Source organism: Rhipicephalus sanguineus, chromosome 7 (assembly GCF_013339695.2).
Source record: "Rhipicephalus sanguineus isolate Rsan-2018 chromosome 7, BIME_Rsan_1.4, whole genome shotgun sequence".
Lineage (NCBI taxonomy): Eukaryota > Metazoa > Arthropoda > Arachnida > Ixodida > Ixodidae > Rhipicephalus > Rhipicephalus sanguineus.
In genome coordinates this window covers 150,021,425-150,049,422 of record NC_051182.1, presented here as the reverse complement: position 1 = coordinate 150,049,422, position 27,998 = coordinate 150,021,425, and the positions used below count along the sequence as shown (strand labels likewise).

The 27,998-nt window shown below is 48.6% G+C and overlaps 1 protein-coding gene across 1 annotated transcript; it reads right to left on the bottom strand.

Moving 5' to 3' along the window:
• Positions 1-878: 878 nt before the first annotated feature.
• LOC119399142 (putative sodium-coupled neutral amino acid transporter 7) lies at positions 879-26,143 on the bottom strand. Its single transcript, XM_037665958.2, has 9 exons — positions 26,079-26,143; positions 23,366-23,496; positions 21,373-21,571; positions 20,009-20,120; positions 18,315-18,410; positions 18,138-18,195; positions 4,668-4,990; positions 1,828-2,024; positions 879-1,054 (listed from the first exon to the last, which is right to left on the bottom strand). The coding sequence occupies exons 1-9, from the start codon at positions 26,140-26,142 to the stop codon at positions 879-881; spliced, it is 1,356 nt and encodes a 451-aa protein (XP_037521886.2). The 5' UTR covers position 26,143.
• Between the last annotated feature and the right edge of the window lie 1,855 nt (positions 26,144-27,998).

Here is a 27,998-nt window from a genome sequence, read left to right as displayed (position 1 = left end):
CGGTGCTTCTTTCTGTCATGGAAGCCGACGACGACGCTTTACGACGACTTTCAAGCGGACCGAACGGCCCGCCATGTTTCTTTTGTTTTCAACACGAACCGGACGAAACCAGACGAAACTAATAGCCACCATAAAACAACTAGCTTAGCGCATAAACTAAAAAAAAGAAAACAAAAGTACAATACTTTGTTTTTTCTTATGTGGTTTATCAGCACATTAGCAGTTTCGCAAGGTTTTTACGTCTCGAATTACGTACTTCCGCTTTCGGTGTCTGGTTTCTCCAGCGAGACGCTGTACGTTCGGCTCGGACAAGCTTTCTCCGTTACCGATCCCGAGCTTCCCAGGTGTCGTTGCAGTCTGAGTCAGAGCGTGGCGGCGCCCAGTCGAATGTTAGCATTAGTCAGAGCGGCGCTAGGGTCACACTATCGGAGCGGTGAAGAAGCACGGTAAATGCGCGGCCAAAACGTCATCACCGTAGGGCCGAGGCGCTGTTTCGTAGTAATAACTAAACACTGCTCTCGCACTCGGAGATGATTCCAAATAAGAAAATTTTCACTTAGTTGCTGAAATGAAAACAAGTTGAAGCCATGCGCATTCTTTGAACACGTGAGGCCACGCGCTCCCGTGTTGCAAGTAATATTGAGCGCGACTGTACATTCGTAATAGTGAGGCGTATAGTAATAAAAAGACAGCCTATGCCCGCGTATATGCATAGTATAACAGTGCATGACATTCGCAGTGCATACACGACAGAGCGTGTTTATTTCGGCACTACATTCAGGCACACACCGGCTTATAAATAGAGAACTCCGAACGCACACCGCCAAATTGTTATTGCATAGATACTAGCGGAGGAGAAATATGTCGATTGGTCGCTGTCAGGAGCAGAGGTGGTTGACTTGTCCCGAGACGAGGTCGACGAGCAGGACATGCAGAAAAACCACGAGGAATAGGACGGCCCCCACAAACACCATGAGGGCGCCGAGAAGCATGAGCCAGTGCCGGTAGGTGGTCGAGGAGCCCTTCAGCTGGGTGTAGCCCAGGAGGCACATACCTAAATGCGGAAACAGAGCGAAGTCTTTCGTCAGAGCAGGCACGGGGCCTGAGGGGGACGTGCCGCAAAAAGGGAAGGACAAAACATCACTGCATACATTGCACAAACAGGGAGAACAGCTGGAGGAGGGAGAATTTTCTCCAAGGAATGAAACTTAGCCTAAGCACTGCATCGAAAAAACGAAGCAATATGTGTAAATTAGTTCTTTTTTGCTTTCTTTCTAGGGACAGGGGTTGAGGGTCAATACACGGAAAACCACTATTTCGTCGGATACTGAGGTACGGAAATACAAAGAGATCGCATAGTATCGGTGTTCCTACAGCAACTGATACGGTTTGTGTTTTGCGTACGTAGCCTCAATTCCCCAGCTTCAGCGCGTGTCCTCATCTACAAATGCTTATCGCCTGTCTTCGCTGCGAAGAAGTTTTACACTGCAATGCTCTTCTTTGAGTTTTCCAGGAAAAGAAAATACACGCGGAATATCAGGTTCGGTTCGCAAAGGACTCTCTCATTCACGAAGGCTACAGGGAACAACAATATGGACTGAAATTCCGATGTACGTACATTAAGAGAGAGAGAGAGGGGGGGGGGGAGGCGGAGAGAAGAGGCTATGTCTCTGCTCTGTGGCACACAAGTAAGCTCTTCTTGGGTTTGGGCAATGTGACTCGGGACTCGTTAGCGTAATGGATAACTGTATCGCCACGCCCCAGTGGCTACAGCTGCGGCGCTGCATCTTTTCCTTCGCGGCAACTCATTGCATCCCCCGGGCTTACCGGGAAACAGAAATACGTTGAGCGCGGACAGGCATCCAAGGAACTTGATGGCCACACCGATGTCCAAAGGCAATATGGCGACACCCACGGTGGTCGCGAACCAGGCGAGGCTGACCTTCGTCTTGCGGGCGTGCTCTTCCTTCCGGTTTTCGGGTGGACCTCCGCGTAGCTGCAGGTACAGCTCTTCGATTGCATCCCTGCAAGGAATATTGCGCAAGACGTCATTCGTTGGCTTTATTAAAACAATACGGTTTCCAGTATTCACGCGACTAAGATTTCCCGTTATGCCACCGCTGTGCATAATATATCTTCATTGTCTGTTCCCTTTCTGTTTATACATGCTGCAAACACATCTAGTCTTTCTTTTTTTGTCAGTCGTGGGCTGTTAACAGCACAGAGCTATTTTTATCAGCTCTGGCCATTGTTTAGGGCCGTGTATGTGTAATGTATTCGGCTGCTCTTTCGGGCATTCTTATAACAAATGGTCAATACATGCTTACATAATTTCCTGCTTTGTCCCTCGTCAACAGTTAACAGGAAATGCTCATACGTAAAGTACGGAGAAATGAGCCTAGCAGCGCACAACAGACGCATCTTTGCGAGCCAAGGTGCTGGCGTGCCGCAATTGGACGACAGTCTGGGGGAAGAGGCTTGAAGTGACAAGAAATCTTCGAACAGGGATTGCGACTGAGATCAACGTGTCGATAATTAAGGCTGTACTTGCTTGTCCCATTGTGGAAACATTGGCTGCAGCCACATTTCCTATGAGAAAATTCCTCATCAATGCACGCTTAGTGGCACGTTCCTATGCCAGCGAAACAGCGGCACAATAATTACGAACAAGGCAAAACGCGAAGTTGCGTTCGTTATGGTTGTCCTAATCGTATGATATGCTTTCTCGATATCCTTCATCTCTTGGGAAAATATTTTAACTGCACCTTCAAACGAATACTATAGGATGACGACTGACGTCTTACTCTTCACCATGTCTCTAATTTGTTATCCAATTTGGTTTGCATATTACAAATCCACACTTGTAATAGAATTTCTGGCTACTGTGTAAGGGTCATGCGACATGTCTTCGGCTGCTATTTTAACTCTTTTTTAACACGAAAGTGTTTTATGCCGGGGTCCACCAAGACTTCAGTGACGTATTTCCGTCACGGAAATGATGTCGAAAAAATTTACACGATCAGGTGACAAAGAAAAAAAGTTCCGTCAACAGGCATCGAACCAACGACCGCTCGATCCGCAACAACAGATGCAGGCACGCTACCCACTGCGCCACGGTTACAGGCTCTAGAGGCTTTACAAACGCGCCTTTTATATCTACCACTTTCCCGGTCGGCGGGGTGGTGTTGCCCTTTGGGAGCGGTACAGTAAAGTAATTCGTCATTACTGTGGCCTCCGCGATTAGCACCTGCAACGCATTCCACGTCCGTCCCATTCGGCGCGTTTTCAATATAAGTTCAATTTTGTCAATGTTTAAAACACCGCGAGGTGGCGAATTAGCCAGAGCGTCGTAATAACGTCGGCCTCGCTCATAGCATCACGCTAATCCAAACCAAAAATAAGTCTGCGACACGCGCCTGCCTCACCTGGCTGCAACACCGCGTTCCCCGCTCACGCGCTCGCCCCGACAAAAACCGCGGCCGGGCTACCGGGGCAGCACGACGCGCTTTGCATTTCCCTCTAGTCCGGCCGTGGTTTTCAATCACATTTTAGATGCGAAGTATCTTAAGGCGGAGCTCAATCCGGTGGTGGTGGTGGTGGTGTGCGGCGTGACCACCCTTACTGCGCATGCGCATACCCTCTCCACACACCTCTCCCCTACCCCTCTCCCTTTGCCTCTCCACTTTTCTCTCCCCATCCCCTCTCCACATTCCCTCTCCCCTTTACATCTCCCCTCCCCCTTTCCACTCTTCCTCTGAAACGCGGGCTAGACATGCCGAAATTCTCTCCTCCGCAACGCCGCGATGAGCTCGAGCGCATGCGCGTCCCCTCCCCTTCTCTCGCCTCTCCTACGCTGCCCCCCTCTCGCCCGCCTGTCGACCGCGTTCCCCGCTCGCCCTGTGAGAATTAACGGCCAGGCTAGATGGAAGATATGACGCGCGTAGCGTCCCTCTTCGCGTTCCACGACGCGAGGTCGGTAGCATGCCCAACGAACGCCAACGGAACGCGATCGTGCAAGTGCTCCGGCTTCGCATCGCATCATGGTCCCCTTTAACGGGAGATGGTGTAATTTTCACATGCCGCAGGATGGCGTCCAAGTTCTGCGTCCAATATGCGATGCTCTTCTGGCTATCACACCTCGTTCTCTGATTGCGCTTTCACCGTTAACTAATACAGCTACCACAAGGGTTTGTTTAATCATTTAACATGGACGTCAGTCGTCGGGATGGAGATCTATCACTTATCATCAAAGTCGGTGAATACGCGTTAAACGGTGCCATAGCTGCCAGACATCAATATACATTGCGCAAACTCTCTTATGTCAATGTACAGTAAACATTCAGCGACTTCTGTAAGGGCACGCTTTACTTTCGTGTTATTCCGAATCCTATGACGGAGGGATCAACCATGTTTTTGTAACAATTAGCTTAAACCAGGGGTCGCCAACCTGCGGCACCGCGAGGCAGTATTATGCAGCCCCCAGCCCAACGCCCAAGCCAGCCCCTTCCCCGCCCCCTCCTCCCCTTAAAAAGCGGCAGGAGTTAGCGGAAACGGAAGCTTGCGCTGTGAAATTCGTAAACAGGGTGCGTGTGCTGGAGCGGACTTGCCTTCTTTAAGGCTGCAACCTATGCGTGCTGAAAATAAACATATATTTCTATTCCAATGACCTTAGGCGCGCATCTGCAATGCACAGCATATCAGGAGAGCCACTGGGTGGCGAACGACACCTTGCACAAAGCGCCAGGAGTGGGTAGGTGAAGGCCATCTTCAATATGAGCGCCACCAGGCCGATGAGTACCCAAGCCTGTTTGGCGTCGAACATCTCCATGATATCGGGCCGCACGGATGCACCGTAGGTCAGGTAGCCGAAGCAGCCCACCGTGGAGTAGATGACGAAGAGGATGGCCATGCATATTGCGATCGCCTGAGCCATGTTCCTCATCGAGCGCTGGCGCATGGCTGCGTAGGCTGAAATCACCACCTCGTGGCTCTGCAAAGCGTGCCAACCGCTTTCGTCTTTTAGTGGACGCGTGGGCACACACTTTACGCGGCTAAACAAATAGGATGAAAGTAAAATACTCAATATCATGATCTCAGGTTTACAGCGAAGATGAAAAACAGGGACGACGATAGAAGTCAGTAAACCTAAGATCGTGAATTCCCAAGCAGTCCAGTCGACCGCCCTAACTCAATATCACTCCTTTTTCTTTTTTTAGTATCAGTTTACTTTTATTACACGTTTATTTACATGTGCTGGTCACACAGTAAGTGAAGGTACGGAGCTATAATCAACGCACAATAAATAGCGTCGTAACTAACAGAGTCGGCGCATGGGGCAATCGGGACCGAATTTGAGGTAGCAGGCAACATTCAAAAAGAGAAGGACGTCTGAAAACAAAACAAAAAGCGTGACAGGAGCCTTTTGAAGGCCTTGTTGACGTACTATAATATTTGTGTCGCATCAAAACGCCTTTGGAGCCTGGAGGGCGGGAAGCAGATTACTTCGGTATCTTTTTTGTGTACATGGGTTTGGCGGTGCAAATTGATCCGGAGTTGTCCATAACTGCATGCCGCATAAACATATCGCGGTTTTGGGACGTAAAACACGAGATTTTCTATCCATGGGTTTGGAGCGCTGTGTCTGCCAACCGTGTCATATAATGAGGCTGTTGTCAGTTTCACTCACACGCAGTCTGGACTGCATAATTTTGACGAAGGTTTTTCGTTAATCTACATTGGTGCTGCGTGTATCACAATCTGAAGTATATTCTCCAATAAAGCAGTGACTGACTTGCGCCGCTATCGTCTGTGACGGAATTAGCTGGGGATTACCCGGTCGATGTGCATATGCCATACTTATAAGGATTATTTTTTCCAGCGTCACCTTTTTAGCCATCCAAAAGCTTAACATTTTCGAGAGGCCAGCGCGTGCTATTTGCGGTCAATATAAATAAATAAATAAATAAATAAATAAATAAATAAATAAATAAATAAATAAATAAATAAATAAATAAATAAATAAATAAATAATAAATAAATAATAAAAATAAATAAATAAATAACCGATCGATATGAGAGGTTGTCTCCTGAGGAAAAACTTCTTCATTACTTAAGTACTGCATACACCAGTTTGACTTTAGAACGATGGCCTACGTGACTAATCGACATCAGGTGTCGTGTTAGCGACCTTTTTCTCGCGATGTAGCTGCAGTGAGCCGTAATCTATTCAACATGTGGAAGTTCTGTGCAACTGAATACTAATGATGTGTTTCGTTTTCTGAAAATAAAAGACGAAAGTTCTTGAAATGCACAAGACATATATAGAAGATGATAAAGTAAGAAAGCAGCCTGGAGTTAGGTTTAATTCATACGCCGCACGCTGTTCAGACAGCCAGGAGTTGCCACAGCGTGGACTTGTATATACGTTACCTCATAACCGCCATTCATAGCATTCTTTCTTCCACGTCCTCCTTCCCCCGTGGAGAGAGGTAGGCCAGGGCAAACTGTAGCCGAGGCCGACCTCGAATAAACTATACTCTCTCCACATCGCCACCTTTTCGGCGCTTTTCGCATACTGACAACTTTTGGGATACGACAGTATCGCTATCGATGTTGGGCATGAAAGCCGCAGAATATCTGGGCGCTTTTTTTTCTTAATGACTTCACAAGGCGTGCAAAACAGAGCTTAAAGGGAACCTGCAACACTTTTCCCAAGTAATCATCGAATGGCTTCATTAAGGGAGTGTATTGCCTCACGAATAGACTGACGCAAAAATATTTAGAATCCGTGAAGTACTAGCGCAGTTGCAGGTCGTATACCAACGAGCACGCGGAGAGCTACGCAGACGGGGTACGGCAAGGGGACAAGAAGCTACGTTACACTCGTCAGCGCTCGTCATGAAATTGAGCAATTTCTTTTCTTTTATTTTTTCTGCAAACGCGCGGCTTATACCTTCTGTGTGATCTCGAGCGAGCGTGCGGGTACGTCGCGATATCCCGCGGCGGCCGCGGTAACTATATGCAGCTCACGATGCTCAAATCGGCAAATGGCCGTGGCCTTTGGGTTTATGGCATCATTCGTCGAGAGAAGAGCGGGTGATTTCTAGATGACTTTGAGAATTAAGTGTATATTCCTGGCAGCGTGCTGCGCGCTATGTGTTTGGCTCGCGTGTTCTCAGGAGCCTCGACTAGCGGCCGGCAGCGTTTTCTGACAATGCTCAAAAAGTGTTGCAAGTCTCCCCTCCCCCCAAGTATGGTGGCTAGATGGGGAGGTGTCAGCATCGGGCAGCCTGCGCTGCGAGAGGAGGCGCGCAAGGCACGCCAGTGCTCCATGACGCTGCTAGGTGGCGCGCTTGTCGCCACGGAGATTTTGTGGGAATCAGGAAATTTTGTGGGATATACTGAAAGAAGTGGGCATAGGTGACGACTGTATACAGCTTTTGAGGGAAATATACCGAGAAAATACAGTTTGTATAGAATGGGAAGGAATAAGTAGCAAGGACAGCGTTGAAATTAGCAAGGGGCTGAGACAGGGATGTCCTTTGTCCCCGCTGTTATTCATGCTGTACATGGTGAGGATGGAAAAAGCGCTAGAAGGTAGCAACATTGGATTTAATTTGTCACACAAGCAGGTCGGCACGATGGTTGAGCAGAAGCTTCCAGGTCTATTTTATGCTGATGATATTGTCTTATTTGCGGACAGTCAAGATGATATACAGCGACTGGCAGATATATGCGGGAGGGAATGTGAGGCTCTAGGACTAGGATTTAGTGCAACAAAATGTGGATTGATGGTATTCAATGATCACGAAGACCATGTGGTCTTTATACAGGGCCAAAAAATACCGAGGGTAAGCGAGTACAAGTACCTCGGAGTATGGGTAAACGAGGGGGATAGATATATGGAGGTACAAGAGAAAGCATCGGTAGCAAAGGGAAAGAGGAATGCTGCAATTATGAAGCACAGAGCTTTATGGGGATACAATAGGTACGAGGTGCTTCGAGGGCTGTGGAAGGGTGTGATGGTCCCGGGGCTTACATTTGGGAACTCAGTGGTGTGCATGAAGTCAGAGGTACAATCAGGAATGGATGTAAATCAAAGGACGGTGGGCAGCCTCGCGTTGGGCGCTCACGGGAGGACGACAAATGAGACTGTAAAGGGTGATATGGGATGGACAGGCTTTGAAGTGAGGGAAGCTCAGAGCAAAATGAGATTCGAAGAGAGGCTGAGGAAAATGAAGAACAGTAGATGGGCAGAGAAGGTTTTCAGGTATTTGTATAGAAAAAGCGTTGACACGCAGTGGAGAAAAAGAACTAGGAGGCTCACCAGTAAATATACGGCTAGCAGTGCGGGCGATATGGCAACAAGGAGCATTAAGCGGAAGGTCAGAGAGGCGGAGAGGACTTATTGGATGGCAGCGATGGAAAAGAAGCCGGCTCTGAGTAACTACCGAAAGGGAAAAAACGAAATAAGGAGGGAAAGGTTTTATGATAATTCAAGGGGAAGCGCTTTACTGTTTGAAGCAAGGTCGGGCTGCCTTAGAACGCGTAGTTATAAAGCGAGATTCAGTAACGAAGAAGAACAATGTAAATGCTGCGGGGGAACTAAGGAAACGATGGAACATGTACTGATTGAATGTGGCGATATTCACCCAGGTATACGTGTGGGCACGAGTATACATGAAGCCTTGGGTTTTAGGGACAACAATGGAAAGCTGCACCCGACCGCGATAGAAATAAGTAAGAGACGGTTAGAGTATTGGTGGCAGAAAAGTAGAGATAAAGAACAAAAATAAATAATGGGGAAAAATAAGGTCATTCTGCCTTAAGAGGCAGAGAGATGGACCGTGAATTTATATTTTTTTGGTATAATAACATAGATTTAATCAATGTAGATAAGGTATTAGGCCAACATGAAACAAGGAAGTTTTTTTTTTCTTCGAGCCTGGTGGCAGACATGTCACCGCCCCGTTTTAAAGGGGACGCTCATAGTGTTGTGATCGACCTCCCTGACATGGCGCCGCTTAGACGTGAGACAGTTGCTGGACAGCGCTCCCAGAGGTGAACCCAAAAACGACAACAAAGCAAGCCGTACTTGGAATTTTGCGGCGCAGCCGCCTCTCCTCGTAGAACCCTTGGAACTTGCCCGACCGACTGGCGACCTATGAAAGGCTGTTTACAGTCAAAACGGCTTAAAAAGGGTGGTTATCTCGGTACGTCTCTGTTCGTCGGAGTGCCGCGGACAATGAGCCAAGCGACTGAGAACAGTCTGGGGATGCATTTCCCACGTTCTCGGTGGTGCATATTACCGCTGTTTCTACAAGTCGGGGTCTGCGTGGCGCCGTTGACTCCTCATTGCAACGGATTACGGAATTGATTTCTACCTAGAACCCAACATCTTCGCGCTGCGCTGTGTCATGCGCCTGGTGCAGTGTTTGTGCAGTGTTTTCTCCCTCGCCATGGTACGAACTGGGCGTGCCTCTCCCGCTTTCCCTGGGTTGGGAAGAAGGCGGTGTTTCACCCTCCCATATCGAGGGCGGAGGTGAAGAGCACATTTGATTGGACAATCCTGGGTTCCATTGTTTCCCCAGCAAGGGATCCTGGGAAGACGTGGACTTTAAAACACGAGCGCAGACACGCTCGAGGCATGCTACCAGAAACATTGAAGTAGCACGCTACCTTGAACCTGTATAAAATGTAAATAAACACTCCTGTCAACCTCACAGGCTCCTCTCCTCGACATCTCCCCGGGACTTTGGCTGGCTCCGGTCCTCTGGGCAGACCCCCGACTACATCAACTGGTTGGCAGCGACGGGATGTCCCATGCTTGACTCGGGCCTCAACGATATGGTGAGTGCTTGACTTTCTTTGAGTTTTGCCAGGTTTTAGCTTTTGAAGTTTTCTAAAACAGTGTGTAATCTTCTGTGCGTATAGGGTTCGTTGTACCGCTACCATACGTCACAGCTATTCACCAAATTTTAGCTTTCATATTCTAAACCGGCAGTAACTTTAACGTATGTGTAGGCTTCGCTGATTCGCAACCTAACATTACGACAAGAAAGAAAGTCCTAACTCGTGGAGACCATGGAATTGGTAAAGAAGCTAAAGAAACCAGACCTCTTGCTACTGTGTGAAGAGCTGGGAATCGAGGTGGAGAGAGGAGAGAGAAAGCCGCAGCTGATCAGGGCAATTCAGCAATGTGGTGCGGAGGATGATGAGATTGAGGAGTGTTGGGAAGTTATTGAAGGGAGGCAAAGGGAGGCCGAGGAAAACCAGAGAAGGGCCGACGAGGACAGGAAAAATGAATCAAGGCGTTTAGCTTTGCAAGAGTCACAGGCAACCAATAACTCGAATAACGGGAGACCTGCAGCCGAAAAAATGAAAGATCTCATGGAACCTTATAAGGTCAATGACGACATGGGCCTGTTTCTAGTAAATTTTGAAAGGCTCTGTGAAAGCCATGAATTTCTACGTGACAGTTGGCCGCAGAGGCTTCTGAGTGTTCTCCCTTGCGAAGCGGCCGCAATAATTGCGAGGCTAAAGAAAGAGGATGCCGGTGACTACGATAAAGTAAAAACCGCCTTGTTGAAGAAATACCGTCTTTCCGCCGACGCCTTCCGCCGCCGTTTTCGGGAAGCAGCTAAGAGATCGAATGAGTCGTTTCAGGAATTCAGCTACAAACTCAATGCTGACTTAGTTCAGTGGCTGAAGGGGGAGAACGCTTTTGGAAACCACGACAGGGTAGTTGAGGTTATATGCCTGGAACAGTTCTACAGTTCACTAAGCCCCGAAATGCGCCTGTGGGTACAGGACAGAATAGGCGATGGGGACATGGAACGGGCGGCAGAGTTAGCGGATGAGTTCACTGCACGTCGTGAGTCCGAAAGAGCGCGCACTAAGCCTTTGTCACAATTTCGCAGAGACGACAGGAAGCAACCCTTTCAAAATAGGGGCACCGAAACCGTGAAGGGAGAGCCACAGAAAGGGGCAGCTGCCGAGACTGAAACCGCCGCAAGTGGCTTGAAAAACGACAAAAAGAAGGAGAGGGCGTTTGAAGCTAAAAGGCCAATCGTTTGTTACAGGTGCAATGAGCCTGGTCACGTCTCAACAGGCTGCCGAAAGCCCAAAGCTGTTTTCTCTTTCTCGGACAGCAGCGATGATAGCTTAGAGCTATTAAAGCCCTACCTTTACGAGCTAACGGTCAACGGAAAGCCGTGTCAGGTACTGCGCGACTCTGCCGCAACTATGGACATTGTACATCCCTCCTATGTAAAACCTGAAAATTTCACTGGCGAGTGCGCGTGGATCCGGCAAGTAGTCGAGGAAAACAGTGTATGCCTGCCGATAGCACGCGTCGAGGTTGAGGGACCCTTCGGACTGCTCGTGACGGAGGCCGCCGTGTCACAGAACCTACCGAAGCATTATCCCTACCTTTTTTCAAATCGGTCTGATATGCTTTTGAGAAACAAGGGCCTCTGTTTCAGTGACCATACAGTACTAGCCCTGACGCGTTCGAAAGCTCGGGAGATCGCAGCTGAGATGAAGCGCAACGAGCTTCAGGGAGAAGAAAGCTCAAGTGATGCGCAAGTAGATTGTCGCGATCAGTGTGAGGGTGACGAAGTCTTAGAGTCTCGGGAAACAATGACTGCAGAGCAACAAGAAAGTGCCTTGGTATTGCCGCATTCGGAAGGTTTTTTAGATCTCTTAAAAGTGGATAGAGACCAAATAGTTGCGGAACAGGAAAGTGACTCCTCGCTTCGGAGCTTAAGTGAACTACTCGAGAAGGGGGTGGCGAAGAAAAACGTTAGCTTCCAACGACGTAGAGGGGTGTTGTACCGTCAGTACAAAGATAAGAAAGGGGTTCAGTATGACCAGCTAGTTCTTCCCTCGAAGTATAGAGACCAAATTCTCAACTTGTCCCACGGCAAAGGCTGGGCCTGCCATTTGGGAGTAAAGAAGACTAAAGATAGGCTACTAAGGGAATTTTACTGGCCCGGGTGCTTCCGGGACGTTAAGAATCATGTTGAAACATGTGAAGCGTGTCAGAGGATTGGGAAGCCGCACGAAACTCGAAAAGCCCCTATGAAACTGGTGCCTGTAATAACCGAACCATTCAGGCGCTTGGTGGTTGATGTAGTAGGACCCCTTCCCACAACTAGTTCAGGCTACAAGTATATATTAACGATGCTCTGTCCTGCCACAAAGTTTCCGGAGGCCATACCGCTGAAAGAGGTAAATTCAGTCGAAGTAGTCGAGGCTTTGCTTTCAGTGTTTTCCCGAATAGGCTTCCCAGCCGAGTTGCAAAGTGACCAGGGAAGTGTTTTTACAAGTGCTCTTACGACTACTTTCCTAGAGAGATGTGGCATTAACATCATACACAGTTCCGTAAGGCATCCGCAGAGCAATAGTGTTGAAGCATGGCATGCCGTCTTAAAAAGAGTGTTGCGAGCACTGTGCTACGAACAAAAGAAGGATTGGGAGGCCTGTTTGCCAGCCACTATGTTTGCCTTGAGGTCAGTACCTCATGAAACCACAGGGTTCAGCCCTGCGGAACTTGTCTACGGGAGGTCGCTTCGTTCACCCCTTCAGATGGTGCGTGAGGCATGGGAAGGGCGTGAAGAGAACCCAACAGTGGTCCAGTACGTACTGGAACTACTGCAGCGTCTGCAATCCTGTCAAGAACTGGTGGAGGCAAACATGAAAGCCGCGCAGAGCAAAGCAAAGTTGTACTATGACAGAAATGCGAGAAAACGGGTCTTTCGTGAGGGCGACAAGGTACTTCTATTAACAGCTTCACGAAAGAACAAACTAGACGTTCTGTGGGAAGGACCAGCTGAAGTTGTAACAAAGCTGTCAGACACAAACTATGTAGTTAGGCTACCTGGCAGGCGCAAGGAGTTGAGAATATATCACACGAACTTGATGAAGCCTTATAGAAGGCGCGAAGCTATAGTTCAGCTCGTTCTAAACGTGCCCGAGGAAGTGGAAACTGAGTTTGGCTACCCGAGTCCCCCATCTGCAGTTCCTCTTGACAAGGTCTTAGAAAAGATAACGCAGGACTCTGATCTTAACGCAGATCAGCAGAGTCAGCTGAAAGAGCTTCTATGGGAATTTGAGGAATGTTTCGCCGACCGGCCGGGAAAGACTAGCTTGATCGAGCATGATATTGAGCTGACGTCGAATGAGCCAGTCCAATGCAGACCGTACCGAGTTTCCCCTAGACAAAGAGAAATTTTAGAAAGCGAGCTGCAACGCATGTTAGAATTGGGATTGATTGTTCCGTCAGACAGTGAGTATGCGTCGCCGCTCATACTGGTAGAGGCTCCAGGGAAAAACCCAAGACCTTGCATTGACTATCGCCGTCTAAACGCCATTACGCGCGATCAGAATTACCCAATCCCTAATCTGGAGGAACGAGTGGAAACAATTAGCAGTGCGGAATATGTTTCTACACTGGACTTGACTAGGGGCTACTGGCAGGTGCCGTTGACCGAGCGAGCTAGTCGATATGCCGCGTTTACCTCACCCATGGGTACGTTTCGACCCCTTGTCCTTACATTCGGCTTGAAGAACGCACCGTTCTGTTTCTCCCGACTAATGGATCGCGTCTTGAAAGGCACGCAAGCTTATGCGCTTCCCTATTTAGACGATATCGCTGTCTTTTCTCGCACCTGGGAAGAACACTTGGGTCACCTCAGGGATGTTCTCGGACGATTGCGCGCTGCCGGCTTAACACTTAAAGGCGAGAAATGCCAACTAGGTAAAGCTGAGGTCAGTTACTTGGGCCACGTTGTTGGCCGCGGATACAGGCGTCCCCCTGAGATAAAAGTAGCAGCGATTTCAGAGTATCCAAGGCCCCTAACTAAGACTGACGTTCGTTCGTTCTTAGGGTTAACTGGCTATTACCAGCACTACATCCGCAACTTTTCCGATATCGCTAGCCCTCTCACCGACAGTCTGCGAAAGAATGAGCCGGTGAGGGTAGCGTGGAATGAGGAAAAAGAAAAGTCGTTCGTCACGCTCAAACAAGCGCTGATCGACAAACCGCTCTTAAGAGCTCCAGTCTATGAACGCCCGTTCATTCTGCAGTGTGACGCAAGTGACCGGGGGATGGGTGCAGTGCTCAGTCAGAAGAGCGATAATGATGAAGAGCATCCGGTATTATTCGTGAGCCGAAAGCTAACGGAGCGTGAGCGGGCGTACAGCACATCGGAGAAAGAATGCGCCTGTTTAGTATGGGCTGTGCAAAAACTGCAGTGCTATTTGGCAGGGTCGCGGTTCCTCATAGAAACTGACCATTGCCCATTGACCTGGCTGCGTAACATGTCTGCAAAGAACGGCAGGTTGCTTCGCTGGAGCCTTGCACTGCAGGAACACGCCTTTGATGTAAGGTACAAAAAAGGGCGCGATAATGGCAACGCTGATGGGCTCAGCCGTGGCTTTCCAGTGTAATGCCAAATCAGTTTTACGCCCCTTGCACCCTGTGTCCTTCTTTTATATATCTTGCATCTTTTACTCTTTTCATAAATCCCTCCTTTTCGTTTTCGTGTCGTCCGTAGCAGCTGAGTGCTTTAAAGGCTGTGACTTTCTCTGAGAAATTATACCAAACGTTAGGCAGTTGATTTTCTTCGCACATAGTAGGTCTGTGCTTCTTGGCTTTATCATCTGATTCATGATTTTCACGAAAAAAGGTACGATGGTAAATTTTGAGGGAATTTTTATCTGAGAATATAACCTGGCATTGCTCGAGGTCAGTTGAGTGCTCTCCGTTTGTTGTTCCTCGGGTTTTGCTTGGTTCATTTCCGGCGCTTGCAAGCCTTTGTCCAGGTCCAAAGATGGGGTTCCGCCTACGTCAACGAATTCAAAGGAGGAAGCCTACGGTCTCTGCGGAGTGCTTTGGTGCTGCATTCCCTTCGAGACCTCTTGTGGCGGTGGACGAGCTGTTGTGATCGACCTCCCTGACATGGCGCCGCTTAGACGTGAGACAGTTGCTGGACAGCGCTCCCAGAGGTGAACCCAAAAACGACAACAAAGCAAGCCGTACTTGGAATTTTGCGGCGCAGCCGCCTCTCCTCGTAGAACCCTTGGAACTTGCCCGACCGACTGGCGACCTATGAAAGGCTGTTTACAGTCAAAACGGCTTAAAAAGGGTGGTTATCTCGGTACGTCTCTGTTCGTCGGAGTGCCGCGGACAATGAGCCAAGCGACTGAGAACAGTCTGGGGATGCATTTCCCACGTTCTCGGTGGTGCATATTACCGCTGTTTCTACAAGTCGGGGTCTGCGTGGCGCCGTTGACTCCTCATTGCAACGGATTACGGAATTGATTTCTACCTAGAACCCAACATCTTCGCGCTGCGCTGTGTCATGCGCCTGGTGCAGTGTTTGTGCAGTGTTTTCTCCCTCGCCATGGTACGAACTGGGCGTGCCTCTCCCGCTTTCCCTGGGTTGGGAAGAAGGCGGTGTTTCACCCTCCCATATCGAGGGCGGAGGTGAAGAGCACATTTTGATTGGACAATCCTGGGTTCCATTGTTTCCCCAGCAAGGGATCCTGGGAAGACGTGGACTTTAAAACACGAGCGCAGACACGCTCGAGGCATGCTACCAGAAACATTGAAGTAGCACGCTACCTTGAACCTGTATAAAATGTAAATAAACACTCCTGTCAACCTCACAGGCTCCTCTCCTCGACATCTCCCCGGGACTTTGGCTGGCTCCGGTCCTCTGGGCAGACCCCCGACTACATCAATAGCATCCATCCATCCAGATGCCTTCATGCTCGTGGTGCATCGGGGAACACGTATGTTTTAGCGAAATGCTGCCGTGCTGCCGCTGCCTTCAGTGATTTCTTTTTGCAATGTGGCCGTGCTCGTTACAGCTATGGTGATTGAAAAGAGACAGAGACACTGCTTTGCTCCAGGATGCACTTCTGGGTATGTTTCCGCCAGAAAGCAAGGTAAAAAGGCGTCCCTTTTCACCGCTCCTGAAGACGACGAACGAAGCAAGGCTTGGGAGCGCTTGATCCCGCGTGCAGACAAGTCACTGGAGAAAAACTGTGTCGTTTGCGAAGCGCATTTAGATGAGCGATTTATCGTTCGGATGTACAAACATGTGATCAATGGTGAAACCGTGCAAATTTGCCGAGACCGTCCCTGCCTGACTCCCGACGCCATACGGACTGTTTTCCCGAATGTTCCGTCGTACCTTACGAAGAAGCTCCAACCGAAAAGGAAAACAGCAGCGTCGAATGGTTGCCTCAGTTTTCAGACCTTGGCACGGTCTCCCTCGCGTGGCAATGTTTCAGAGGGCCTGTTAATTAGCCTTTTGGGTCCGAGCAACAGTTGCGGCCTAAAATTTGTGCAAAACAAGCTTGATGATCTTTTAGATGTATGGCAGCTCAATGAGGTCCATGAGATGTTAAATGCATGTGATGCCATTCCATTCCACCGTGATTTGGTTGGGGAAAAAAGTGACTCGCGTGTAACATACTATGTTTCTGGGTATGTATCTCGAAGGATGCTAAAGAAAACCAAATGTGGTGACTGTGCAGAGTTGTTGCTACAAGGGGACAGCCAGGGCCCGCGTCCAAGATAGTCATGTTTAACAAATCACATGGATAGAGGAGGACTGATGTACCCTTCACAAGCACTGAGCTGGTCTTGAAAATGGAAGATGCCTTTACGCAGTGCTTTAGCTTTAACAAGCTGAAGAGCAACAGCATATGAGATCTCATCTCCTGCCTCTCTATTAACAAGCTTAACACGGTTGGCTACGCACAGCACAATGTATAGGTCACAAATGAAGTGATCAGGTTTTATGTCATAACTAGGCTTCATTTTCTAGTGGCAGATGAGAACGCATCAAGACAGGCTAAAAGAGACAAAATGAAGCACCTTAAGATGAGGCGAACAACATGATGGGACGCATTTATCTTGTGAACATTTCAGTGTTTGTATAAATATGAAGTTCCATTTTGCCTTATTTTATGTGAACTCGAATAGTTGATAATTAAGAAGTTCTGCTGCCCAGAAGCATTCAACATTCCTTACTGCGAACGTGAAGTCTTACCTCATAAATGTGATGTTTTGCTATATTATTCCAGTTGTACCAGTTAAAATTTTGTGCATTATGTGAATTTGTAAATATTTTTTTTCATGTTATGTACTTGTACTTTGCTAAAGATTTATAGATTTTTGAATAAATGTTCATTTTAAGCATGGCCCTGTCCTGAGCTCTTCCAAGCGAACATGTTGCTCGTTGTGTACTTTGAAAGGTATGGCAGCCAATCCTTGCCAGAACTTAATTTTATGATAATTGTATGCACTCACCGCTTGTTCTCGCCCTGTTATAATATTTTCAAGGAACAGCCCTAGTAAGCGGTTCTCGCCCTGTTATAATATTTTCAAGGAACAGCCCTAGTGCACAGAACCAGCTTGTCTAACACCAGTGGCTACGCCACTGGTGTTAGACAACCTTTCCCGGGGTGGGTAGGGGTGTTCAAGCACCCTTGTCCGTGCCAGGAGGGGAGGCACCTCCTTGAATGATGTGCGTACCGGGCAGGCAGATCGATGTGGTCGAGCGTCATTTTGTGCTTCGTATCCCATGGCAGAAAGAAATTCGAAGGGGGGGGGGGGGCACGGGCCCGGTGTGCCACCCCCTGCTACGCCACTGGTCCGTGCGTGTATATATACTCATGCGAAATTGAAAGTTACGGCAGGGTTCAAACCACCCTGGTTTCACCGTTGTCTAACACACGGAGAAGAAGGCGACCGTATGTTTTTTTACCTCGCATGATTTCGAGGTGAAAGTGTATTTAGTGGAAGATGAACTGTACGACATGCGCGCTGCCAATGATCTTACAAATTTCTGGCAGATAGCTCGATTACAGAGCGTGCGAAGTCCGCTATTCGCAGCGGAGGCGACCGGTCGCGCGTCTTTCGCATCTCCGTGCCAACAGCAGCGCCGCCGCAGCGTCCTGAAGGTCCGCTCTCTCCACGGCGCGCCGTTTCGCACACCTCCCCATCTAGCCACCATACCCCAAGAGTCGACATCGACTCTTCCGGCGCCATCTTGCAATACACGTTCGACAAAAGAATCTTGGCAACAATCCATCAGCGCTAACTTGCAACAATGACACACCTGGTAGGCGAAGCAAAACACGGGAGCGCTGAGGAAAACGTCACGTGCGCTTGTGGGCCTGAAGAATGAAAGAGGTGTATGAGTTGATTATTCGTGTACCCCACTATAGAAAAAAAAAAGTGCGAGAGGGGTGACTGCAAAAAAAAAACAAACAAAAAAAGTTCACCGAGTACGTACCACACCTTGATGTACAAATCGTCTGGCCGAGGTACGGTGTAGTACTCGATGCCCGTCAAGACGCAAGGGTAGACCACGGCCACTAAGCCCAGGCTGCTGTAATGTGTAGCACAGTTGTTATAGACAGTGCAACCGCGCTCGAGGACACTGATGACAGAGCCTGACATGTCAACTAAATGTTGTACTAGATTCTGCGCTTACAGGAATTCGATCGTCGGGTCCATCTAAATGCTAGGAGGTTGTTCAGTCAACTTGCCTACAAGACATGGGCTCACGCGCTCAACCCCTTTGCAGACAGACATGCGAACATGGTCGTGTATGGACTGGGTCAGCTCGATTTGAGACTCATGAGAGGAAACATCGTATTTCTGTTTAAGCAACGATTACTCGGGATGTGCGAATTCGAATCTGACGTGTTAACTTGTAAGAACAAGCTCTTTTTGTTTACAATCGCCTTAGCAAACGATCTTATGCCGGGTATTCTTGTATCGCCGCTCGCACCCTTGCGAGCATTTGAGAGTTGGAGTCCGGCAAGGTGGCTAAACATCCATTTAGGAGGCATTTACCGCTCACAAATGTTGACGCAGCACACTGCCTGTCCCTTTTCCTAAATATATGTGCGCTGTAAACCCCTTCTAAATGAATACCTTGAAATCAATATACGTGTGCCCTTTTATATCGCTCGATATAGGATATAAAAAGCTAAAGAAAACAGAGCTTTTTTTTGCGATCTGCAATGATGTTCAGTTTATGGATTGAAAGATAATTCTTGCCTGTTTGACCAAAGGGTGTTTGCTACACGCCATTTTAACTATTCTCAAGAATTCAGGAAACAAACTTTGAAGCTAACTGCAAGAATTAAGTTAGAACTGTAAGAATTAAACGCCATTGACACTTGAAAATCTTTAATGCGATATTTTCACGAATTGTGCCTCGAAGGGAAGTGACGGCGTAATTGCGCGAATAAATTCGACAAAGGTAGCCCTGAGTGCTGCTTTGTTTCTACGCAGCCAGCGTGGTGGCCGTCGTTTGCTATAAAAACACTCGAAAACGCTACAGTAGAGTCGCGGAAACAATTAGCGGCGTTGCTTCATATTTCGAAGTCACACAAAATCCAAATACTGAGCAAACACGGGCGTGCACGCGAAGCCAAATGCGGGAGAAAAAAAAAACTCCGTCCCCGATAGGGGTTCCCGCGAAAGCTCCTCAGGATCAAATAAAGTTCATTGTCTGTCCGTCTGTCCAAAATACTCCGAGATCCAAAAGCACTCTTATGAAGTTTGGTTCAAGTTAGTTGAAACTCGCGGGGCTACTAAGGAAACTATACAACTACTAAATTGCCCCATTAGTTACCTGATGTACGCACAAAACGGGTAATAGCTGACACGTAACTCTAGCACCGAATACGATTCGCTTACCCCTGAAAAGAGCAACACTACGAAGATTTGCTCGCCGCATTAAATAACATGACAGGGCACAAAGAAGTTAAGAAAGCAATATGTGACCGCTGTTTGCAGTAGACAGTATTCGAATATGCAACGGGACATTGCTGTGCAACTGTTCTAGTTTGTTTTTAAGTGTGTCCACGTTTTATTTTTCACTTGCTTGCTATAATAACAAATAAGTGACGCGCAAACACGACGCAAGAGAATAAAAATGCTGGAATCTCGCTTAAACGCACAAGTCGGGCGTACCTGGCGCACTTGAGGAACTCTATGTGCTGGAGCATGCTCAAAGGCAGCACGATGGCGACAGCAGTGAGCGTGATGGTGAACTCGCGGGCCATGTACCACGTGTGGCAGAAGTCTGGTCCATGAAGCGAAGCGAACACTTGACGAAGCAGGCGGGAATGGAAATGCACCATGAAGCACGCATTCACGCTGAAGGAACATATTCCGCGTAAGGCCAACTCTTACTTTTTTATTGATTTACTTCAAGACTAGAAAACTCAAGACTCTACTCTCACGCCCCAAAGGCGTTAAAGAGAGTAGTGGTTAGAGGGGAAATACATACGCATACAGTCACAGGCTTGCGCAGGGTTCCCCTTCAGGGGGGGGGGGGGGGCGCAGTCATCGCAGCAGCTCCCCCCCCCCCAATTAAGTCAAATGATGGGGCAAACTTTGCGCCCCCCCCTCTCTTAGGTTACTAGGTGCCCCCCCCCCTCCCTGTGCGCACGCCTATGCATACAGTACTCTTCACGTTCCCACCGCGCAAAATAGAGTAAATAGATGGGTTTTTAAATAAAATCAGCAGTAATTGGTCTAGGTGGTAAATTATCTGTAAAAGGGTCAGTGGGAAAGCAGCACAGAAAACAATACAAAGACAAACGCGCAGACTATGTACGACGTATGTACCGCCAGCAATAGATCATGCTGAATAAAGGAGATAAAGCTTGGATGGCGTAATCAAGATTTCCTTTTCATGAAGTGCTGCACGTTAAGTCTGCAAAGAGTTTGTGACGTCAGTCACCTTCAGGGAGCACTGCATGGGGAATCCCAAGATGGTTGAGTATCGCGGCACGATTTTAGTTTGATATGTTTTCTTTTCATTTTTGCATAAATACCGTTACACCGTAGTATTAAAGAGAACTAACAGACAGTAATGCCAAGGAAAGTCTAGGGGATGTTATTTGTAATAATTGGGATATAAATGTGCAGAAAGTAGGGTGGACGAAAAGATAACTCGCCGCCGGCAGGGACCGAACATGCGACCTTCGATTAACGCGTCGGATGCTCCATCACTGAGCTACGGCGGCGTTCATCGCCCCAACCACTTTATAGAGCCCTTGAAAACGAGCCCTTAAATGTAATCTTTCCTACAGAATAGTATGCAGCACAACATTCAAAACGTATAGCTTGAAGTTCCTGGAGGAGCTTTACAAATGCTTCAATTTTTTAGCAGGTAAAGCAATATTTATTTGTCCCCTTTTTGTACTTGGGGTGCTCAGGACGTCGCCCTATAGTGCCCATCCCGACATGGAGAGTATTGCAACGCCTTCACTGGTCATTTTTCGACAAAGTGTGGTTGCGTGCCGAGCCGGAAACCGAAAAATACTTACTGCGGTCGTACTGATCACCAATGACTATCAAGTAGACTACGCAGATGCCGTAGCAGAACAGCAAGACGGACGCCGCCGACGCGTAGCGCCATTTCGTCCCACACATGGACAGCACGATGCCTTGGTAAGTGCGGTCGTTTTTGACATCGGCACAAAATGCCAAGGTCAGAACAGTACCTCCGATGGAAACCGCCAGGATCTAGAATTGACGGACGGCAGCGACTCAGCACGCAGACACGATGCGTGAAGCGTGGACGCACGCTGAGCGCAACTAATAATAAACTATAGCATATTGACAAGTACGCAGTTCCTGCAGCCGGCCAAAATATAGTTCTGTGTGCCCTTCGTACTTTGACGCTCGGGCTCGCTTCAAGAAAGGGCGCATTTATTGATTGATGTTCCTGGGAAATGAAGAACCAAACAACAAACTGTCGTGGAGTTTAAATTACCTCGAGGCAACAGCAATGGTTCGTCGAGTCGAAATAACGGGTAGGGCACGGGACATAGGGCCCTCTAGGAAATGGTGACCGCCTACAAGGATGAATAAAGTATAAGATATACGGGGAAATCAGGTTACATAGATTTGGTTTGTTATTCTTGCCAAGAAGTTGGGAGTTGCGAGAGGGGTCGACGATAGGCCCTATGTGTCTGTCACGTGCTATACGCGCGTCCTTCATACACAAAAACTTATGAGAGGAAAAGAGTGTCATCGACACGTTTGTAGAAAGAAAGTTTCCTAGCTGACGAAAAATACAACGCCTTTCCGGGGTGGTCGCTCCACCATCTGAGCTAACCAGGACTGACCAGGACACCAGGAGTCGGCACCAGATCATAGCGCAGGGGTTGTGTATAGGCGATATTCTGTAAGCACGCGAGCAATGGTCGTGAATGGCATGGTGCCCCATCGCGACAAGTGGAAGATCATTTGCGTGTCATATCTCTCCCGGTACAGAAGCCAACTTGAATAACGAAGGCGTTCGGTTTGTGAACTACACGCATGCTAGCGGGAGAGATCAGATTTGCTGTGAAGCCGCGTGCTTCAGATTGTCAGATGACGTGAAAATGTGTCTGTCGATCGGCGAGGTTTGTACGCCTATGAGGCTTTACATCTGAATTGCAGCTCGTAAAAGACGCAGCAGTGAAGTTCTGCGGCACACTTTCGACCACCAGAAATCCTTTATGGCCACCGAAAAATATCAGTGCATGGTCCTTGCATTATTCTGCCCCGATTGCATTAGGCCTCGGCAGAGTATCAAAGCCGTGAAATCGTTGCTCAGGAATAATATGTTAACCGATGCCACCGCAGCGTGTGAACACAGTGGCCTAATGATGTGGTCATTCTATCCGTACCTGGCTGCAATCGGGTCATTTGAAGTGAGCGTAGCATTTTTTATAGCAGTGGGGGCCCCAGCGGGTCCTCGACGGCTAGTCCCTCAAGATTTCATTAAAGTTATTTGTCTGTCTGTCTGCATACAGTAGACATGCACGCGTCTAAGAACGAGTTGGCACTACTCTGCTAATTAAATAACGCTTCTGTCATCCATGTTGAAAGATGAGATATAATTATTTTATGCCAGTTTTTATGTTAGAAGCTAAACAAAGCATAGCTTTACAGAAAGACGGAGACGAAGTGGTAAACACGGGTCGAACGAGGCATGTTACTGGAGCGAACGTGTCAACAAGAAAGCTGGTATTCGCAAGGGCAATGACTGCTCGGAGGGGGCAAACATTTAGGCAATAAACGTTTGAAAACTTGTTCTGCAGTAAAGACAGGCCCCCTCGTTTGGCTCGATAGCGTCCCTCCACAGCGCTTCCTGTTCAACCACTGTTTGCGACTCTTACGTATATGACCACCGTGGAAGTTCTTTGGCTATGGTGTTGACCTGCTGAGTTCTGGGATTCGATCCTGACCGCGGCGACCACATTTTGATGTCCCCAGAGTTTAACAGGTCTAAGCTTCACCCCGCCCTGTAAGGCACCCAGAAGCGCTCACCAGCTGCAAGACCGTGGCCATGAGGATGCCTCCCGCGATATTGTAGGCTGCAGGGAAATGCAGGAGTCCAGCACCGAGGGCGGCGGTTAACATCATCAACGCCACTGAAAAGGTTGTCATCTGGCCGACGCCTAAGGGTAGGAAAAACATCGGGACAGGAATGGCATCAGAGTGTGGTTTGTGCGGCGAATCGGATGCGTTCGTTAAAGTGCGAACGACAAACCTATCCCCCCCCCCTTTAAAGACACACCACGAAAGAACATCACATCATTTATGCAGAGACAACAGCTCTCAACAACGTTAGCACGCCGCGATGACCGGCCGCTTTCCGAGTAACCCGATTTCACAGTGCCGGAACCTTCGAGCTTCCAACCAGAAAGCGACGAAGACGCTGCTGAAGTTTCTGCGATCAACCGGCCTCGCTGAACGACTATGACGCTCCCGTTCTTGAATGTGTGTGCGTTTTCTTCCTTTGTATATTTTAACCCTTTCTCTTATTTTTCCGTTCCTTACCTTTCTGTCCCCCGTTCCTCAGTGCAGGGTAGCAAACCGGATAATTTTCTTCTGGTTAACCTCCCTGCCTTTCACTGCCTTGCTCTTTCTTTCTACACGCGTAACACCAAGTATAGGTCATATTGCGTTATACAGATGTCGCAGTTTGTACAGTCGGCGTCAAAAGTTCAGAGACCACAGGTCTGAAAAAACGTTGAATGTCCCAACAATTTGTGAATATTCGGCCGAACTGCACAGTACATGTTGTTAGCGCGTTCGAGAACAGGCCGGAAATCAAAATTCAAGGCTCCCTGGAAGCAGCGGGAATATTCAGCTTTTATTGCGATAACAATTATATGGACATTCTCGACGGGTTTTTGCCGTTGCCGTCGCCTGTCATGTCCTTCCAGTATGAAGTCCAAATTGATAAGATCCCCCCTTCGCATCGTATGTTCTACCGCGGGCTAAAGCGTGCGAGCGGGGGCGACGAACGCGGCCGAAGCAGAGATCAAACGAGCCGGCCCATTTCCGTCGCTCGGAGGGTGTATGCGATAACGTCACCCCGCTCGTGAGGCTTGCCGTCGAAGCAGGCAGGAAACGCCCCGCCCGTCTTTAACGACCATAAAAAAAGACGCGAGGTGAAGAGCGGGGGGAGAGGGGGGGTTGTCGCTCGAGCCGCCACTACTTTGAACTTTGAATCTAAGGGCGTGGTCGCGATCGCTGGCGCGCGCGCTACTCGACGGCCATCACAGCGGGCGGCTCGTATGCCGGCCCTTCTACCTGCTGCGCTATCAACGCGAAGTGATTATGCGGAGAGCATCTCTCCTTGGAGCGGTCGTATTCTCTTACACCAGCATTTTGTAGTTACGTGAGATCGGATACAAAACAGTTAGCTGACAGCCTCACTTCGTGTAACACTACAATTTGTTGCTATCGCATTCATTGCTTCGCCCTTGCGGTGAAACTGACTTTTTTGCCGCCCATATACAGTCTGCATGATAGCGAAATCACTGCGCGCACTTCAGAAGCAAACAGAAAGGAAAGACAAGGTACAGGCGCATTTCTAAGCTACACCGGGCTTTAATATCAGTACAATACGCAACACGTGAATTAGGTTATAAGCCTCCGATAAAAAGCAATTCATCAGGTAACTCAGACGATAGGCGTTTTGGCGCTCCTCGCTTCATTAGAGGACAACATATTTAACTGCTTAATTGCCCTAATTTACGAGGGTACAAAAATAAAGAAAGTATATTATTTGCAGATCAACCCCGCTCCAGGCAACCAATTGGCCGTCCTTGCTGTTGCTGATTTCTTCACTGCTGACACCATGGTACAGTCAGTTTGACGAAAACCGTCTGGTCAGGTATACACGATGGTGATGATGGTGACGACGTTGCGGCTACTGACAAAGGGTCAAAGAACATGCAGAAACGTTTCGGGAGTATAATAAAGGAAATTGTACGAGTCCCGAAACGTCTTTGCATGTCAGCGACTGCAAAACCATGGTGTTTCTGTTGGTGTGCCTACGTGCTCATGGCTATATTTCATAGATAAGACTATGTAAGACGCCAGGATCCGAGGTATTATATTAGGAAGGCGCGTGCGCGGACATAACATACGGGATAGCAAGTGAATAGGATGCCTCAGTCGGCTACCGGCATTTTGACGAGACGATCTCTTCTTCTGTTGCTTTGCCGAACCCAAGAGCTCTCGTCAACGCGATGCCACTGGACTGAGGAGCCTCTTTCGGTTGTTCTGCCGTGTCACTGAAGTAGTGGGATATTGGGTTTGCCTCAAGGCTACAGTTAATCATGATGCATTTCAAATAGTTAATCAGTTGGTGTAGTTCAACACTTGCCCATTTATAAGGAACCGAAAACCCAATGGCTTGGTTAAATCGGCTATGTTCTGTAGACCGGGACCGTGTACTGGGACGATCGCTTTCGGCGACGTTGTCACTCTTGCTAGATTACACGAGGATTTCACTCTTACTGAATGTTATGCATTCGGCCGCCCACGCGTCACAGCGGTATGCACTGCGTCAATCGTGTTAAGGAGGCGGGCTGGCAACATTGTCGCTCATAGACGCCGACGCCCGGCGCCTATCTCGTGAAATCTCACCAAAGTAACACTGTCGCCGATAGTGATCGTCTTAGAATGCGGCCCCCGTTTTCGGCTTCGAAATTGCGATGGAAGAAAACATGCACACTCTTCCTACCTTCGGTGGCATCCGAACGCGGCGTTACCTCGGCAATTTCCTTCGCTGTTGGCGGCTCGCTCATTTTCGGACTCAGGCTGGTACTTCTCACGTGTACTACCCCCACCTCGAAGACCGCCGAATGCTTCCCTCGACCAAACCACGTCACCTTGAGAACGCTCGCACGCGAGCCCGGCTCGTACAGTGATGATGATGATGATGATGATGTGCCTCTACACATAGCCCATACTCACACTTGGGTATTGGCCATGAATTGTTGATATGAAGTTTTAAAGTTATGAACAGTGGTTCGATATGCATTGGCCTCGTTTCCACTGCGAGTGACATCAATGGCAGGTGCGACAGGCCGCACGTGAGTGCAGTATGTCACGCGACATTAGCAGCTCGTGACAGTAAGTCACCTGGTATTTAAAATGTTGGAAGCTTGCAAGTTGGGATTGTTTGATTGTGGTCGTGGTTGTACCCCAGACCAAAAATGGTAAATGGAGAGAAAGAAAGGTAAAAAGTCACACTTTCGCCGCAAGGGCGAAGCAATGAATGCGATATCAAGAAATCGAAATGACACACGAAGAACGAGAAGCAGCTCAATACTTGCAGCGCGCCGCTGAGGCACGAAGAAGGACGCTCGAAAAGAACACACAGGCATGCACAGAGCAAGCACGAACTAACAACTCTCGCAGTTGTTACGTCTTTTTGTCACAGGTGTTACGTTTTTTATTGCGATAGCAATTATATGGACAGTCTCGGCTGGAAATTGTCTGTCCCCGTCGCCGCCTCCGCCGCCATTCACCGTATATGTATAAGTATGTATATATATAGAAAAGCCACAAAGAAAAATAATTCAGAAATACTTTCCGACGCGCGGAATCGAACGGTCGACCTCTCGCTTTGCAGCCCGCCGCGTTAGACGTTAGGCCACGACAGCACCGTCTTTCAGCCTGCTAACGGCGAGCTATTTATATACACCATGTACTTCAGCATGCTTTCTTAGTTGCCACATAGATGGCGCGATGTGCGCGCGTGTAGCGCGCTTTAAAGATCGTCGCCCCGCTCCTGCGAACGCCGTTACTCTTCGCCCTACAGGGCATGGTCGCCTACGTGCGCTTATCTTGAGGAAAGAAAGGGGTGGTGGAGCGGGGGGTTGTATGTCATGTGCTTTTCCCGCGAGGTCCGCACTGAAGTCACAGAGCGTACGAAGGTCACTTCTCTCGTTGCAGCGGCCGCGTTTGAGGAAGGAGCGCGCTGTTCAAACAGAAATAAGTGACAACTGTGACAATTAGTTCGCGCTCGTCCTGTGTGTACCTGTTCGTTCGTTTCGTGCGTCCTGTTTTATGTTTGAGCAGTGCGCTTCAAGTGTCGAGCTGTGACGCATTAGTTCGCACTCGTCCTGTGTGCGTTCAAAGAATACAAAGAATACTGGGCACAGGCACACCTTGCATCAGACGCCCCCGTGTGGCAAAAAACGCAGGGGGTCAATCCAGGCGCCGCAGTTTAAAAGAAAAACGAATATCTAAGAGCACCTGATTCTCCATTGTCGACACTTGCACACGTAACGCTCCTAATTTTCTTTCAATTTGAAAACCGCCCTTGAGGCGCGCTCCACAAAGTGGCCCTTTTCTGCACCCACTCGTGATGCGGAAGAAGAAAAAAAATGGCTAATCCCTCCGTCATCGAAATCGGTATAACACGAATGTGAAACGTATCTACACAGAAGTAGTGCTTATTCTGTAACGATATATGAGAGCTTGTACAATGTCTATTCGTGTTTGGCAGCTACAGCACCGATTGTCGTGGATGCACTCCGGTTGACGCCTATAGTTCGTAGAGGTTCTTAGCTTGAGCCACAAACGCGCGCGTCCCGCTGGCCTCTGTCTCGCTCCACCAAGGCACGACATTGACCTGTCGAAATCGTGTCCTTTC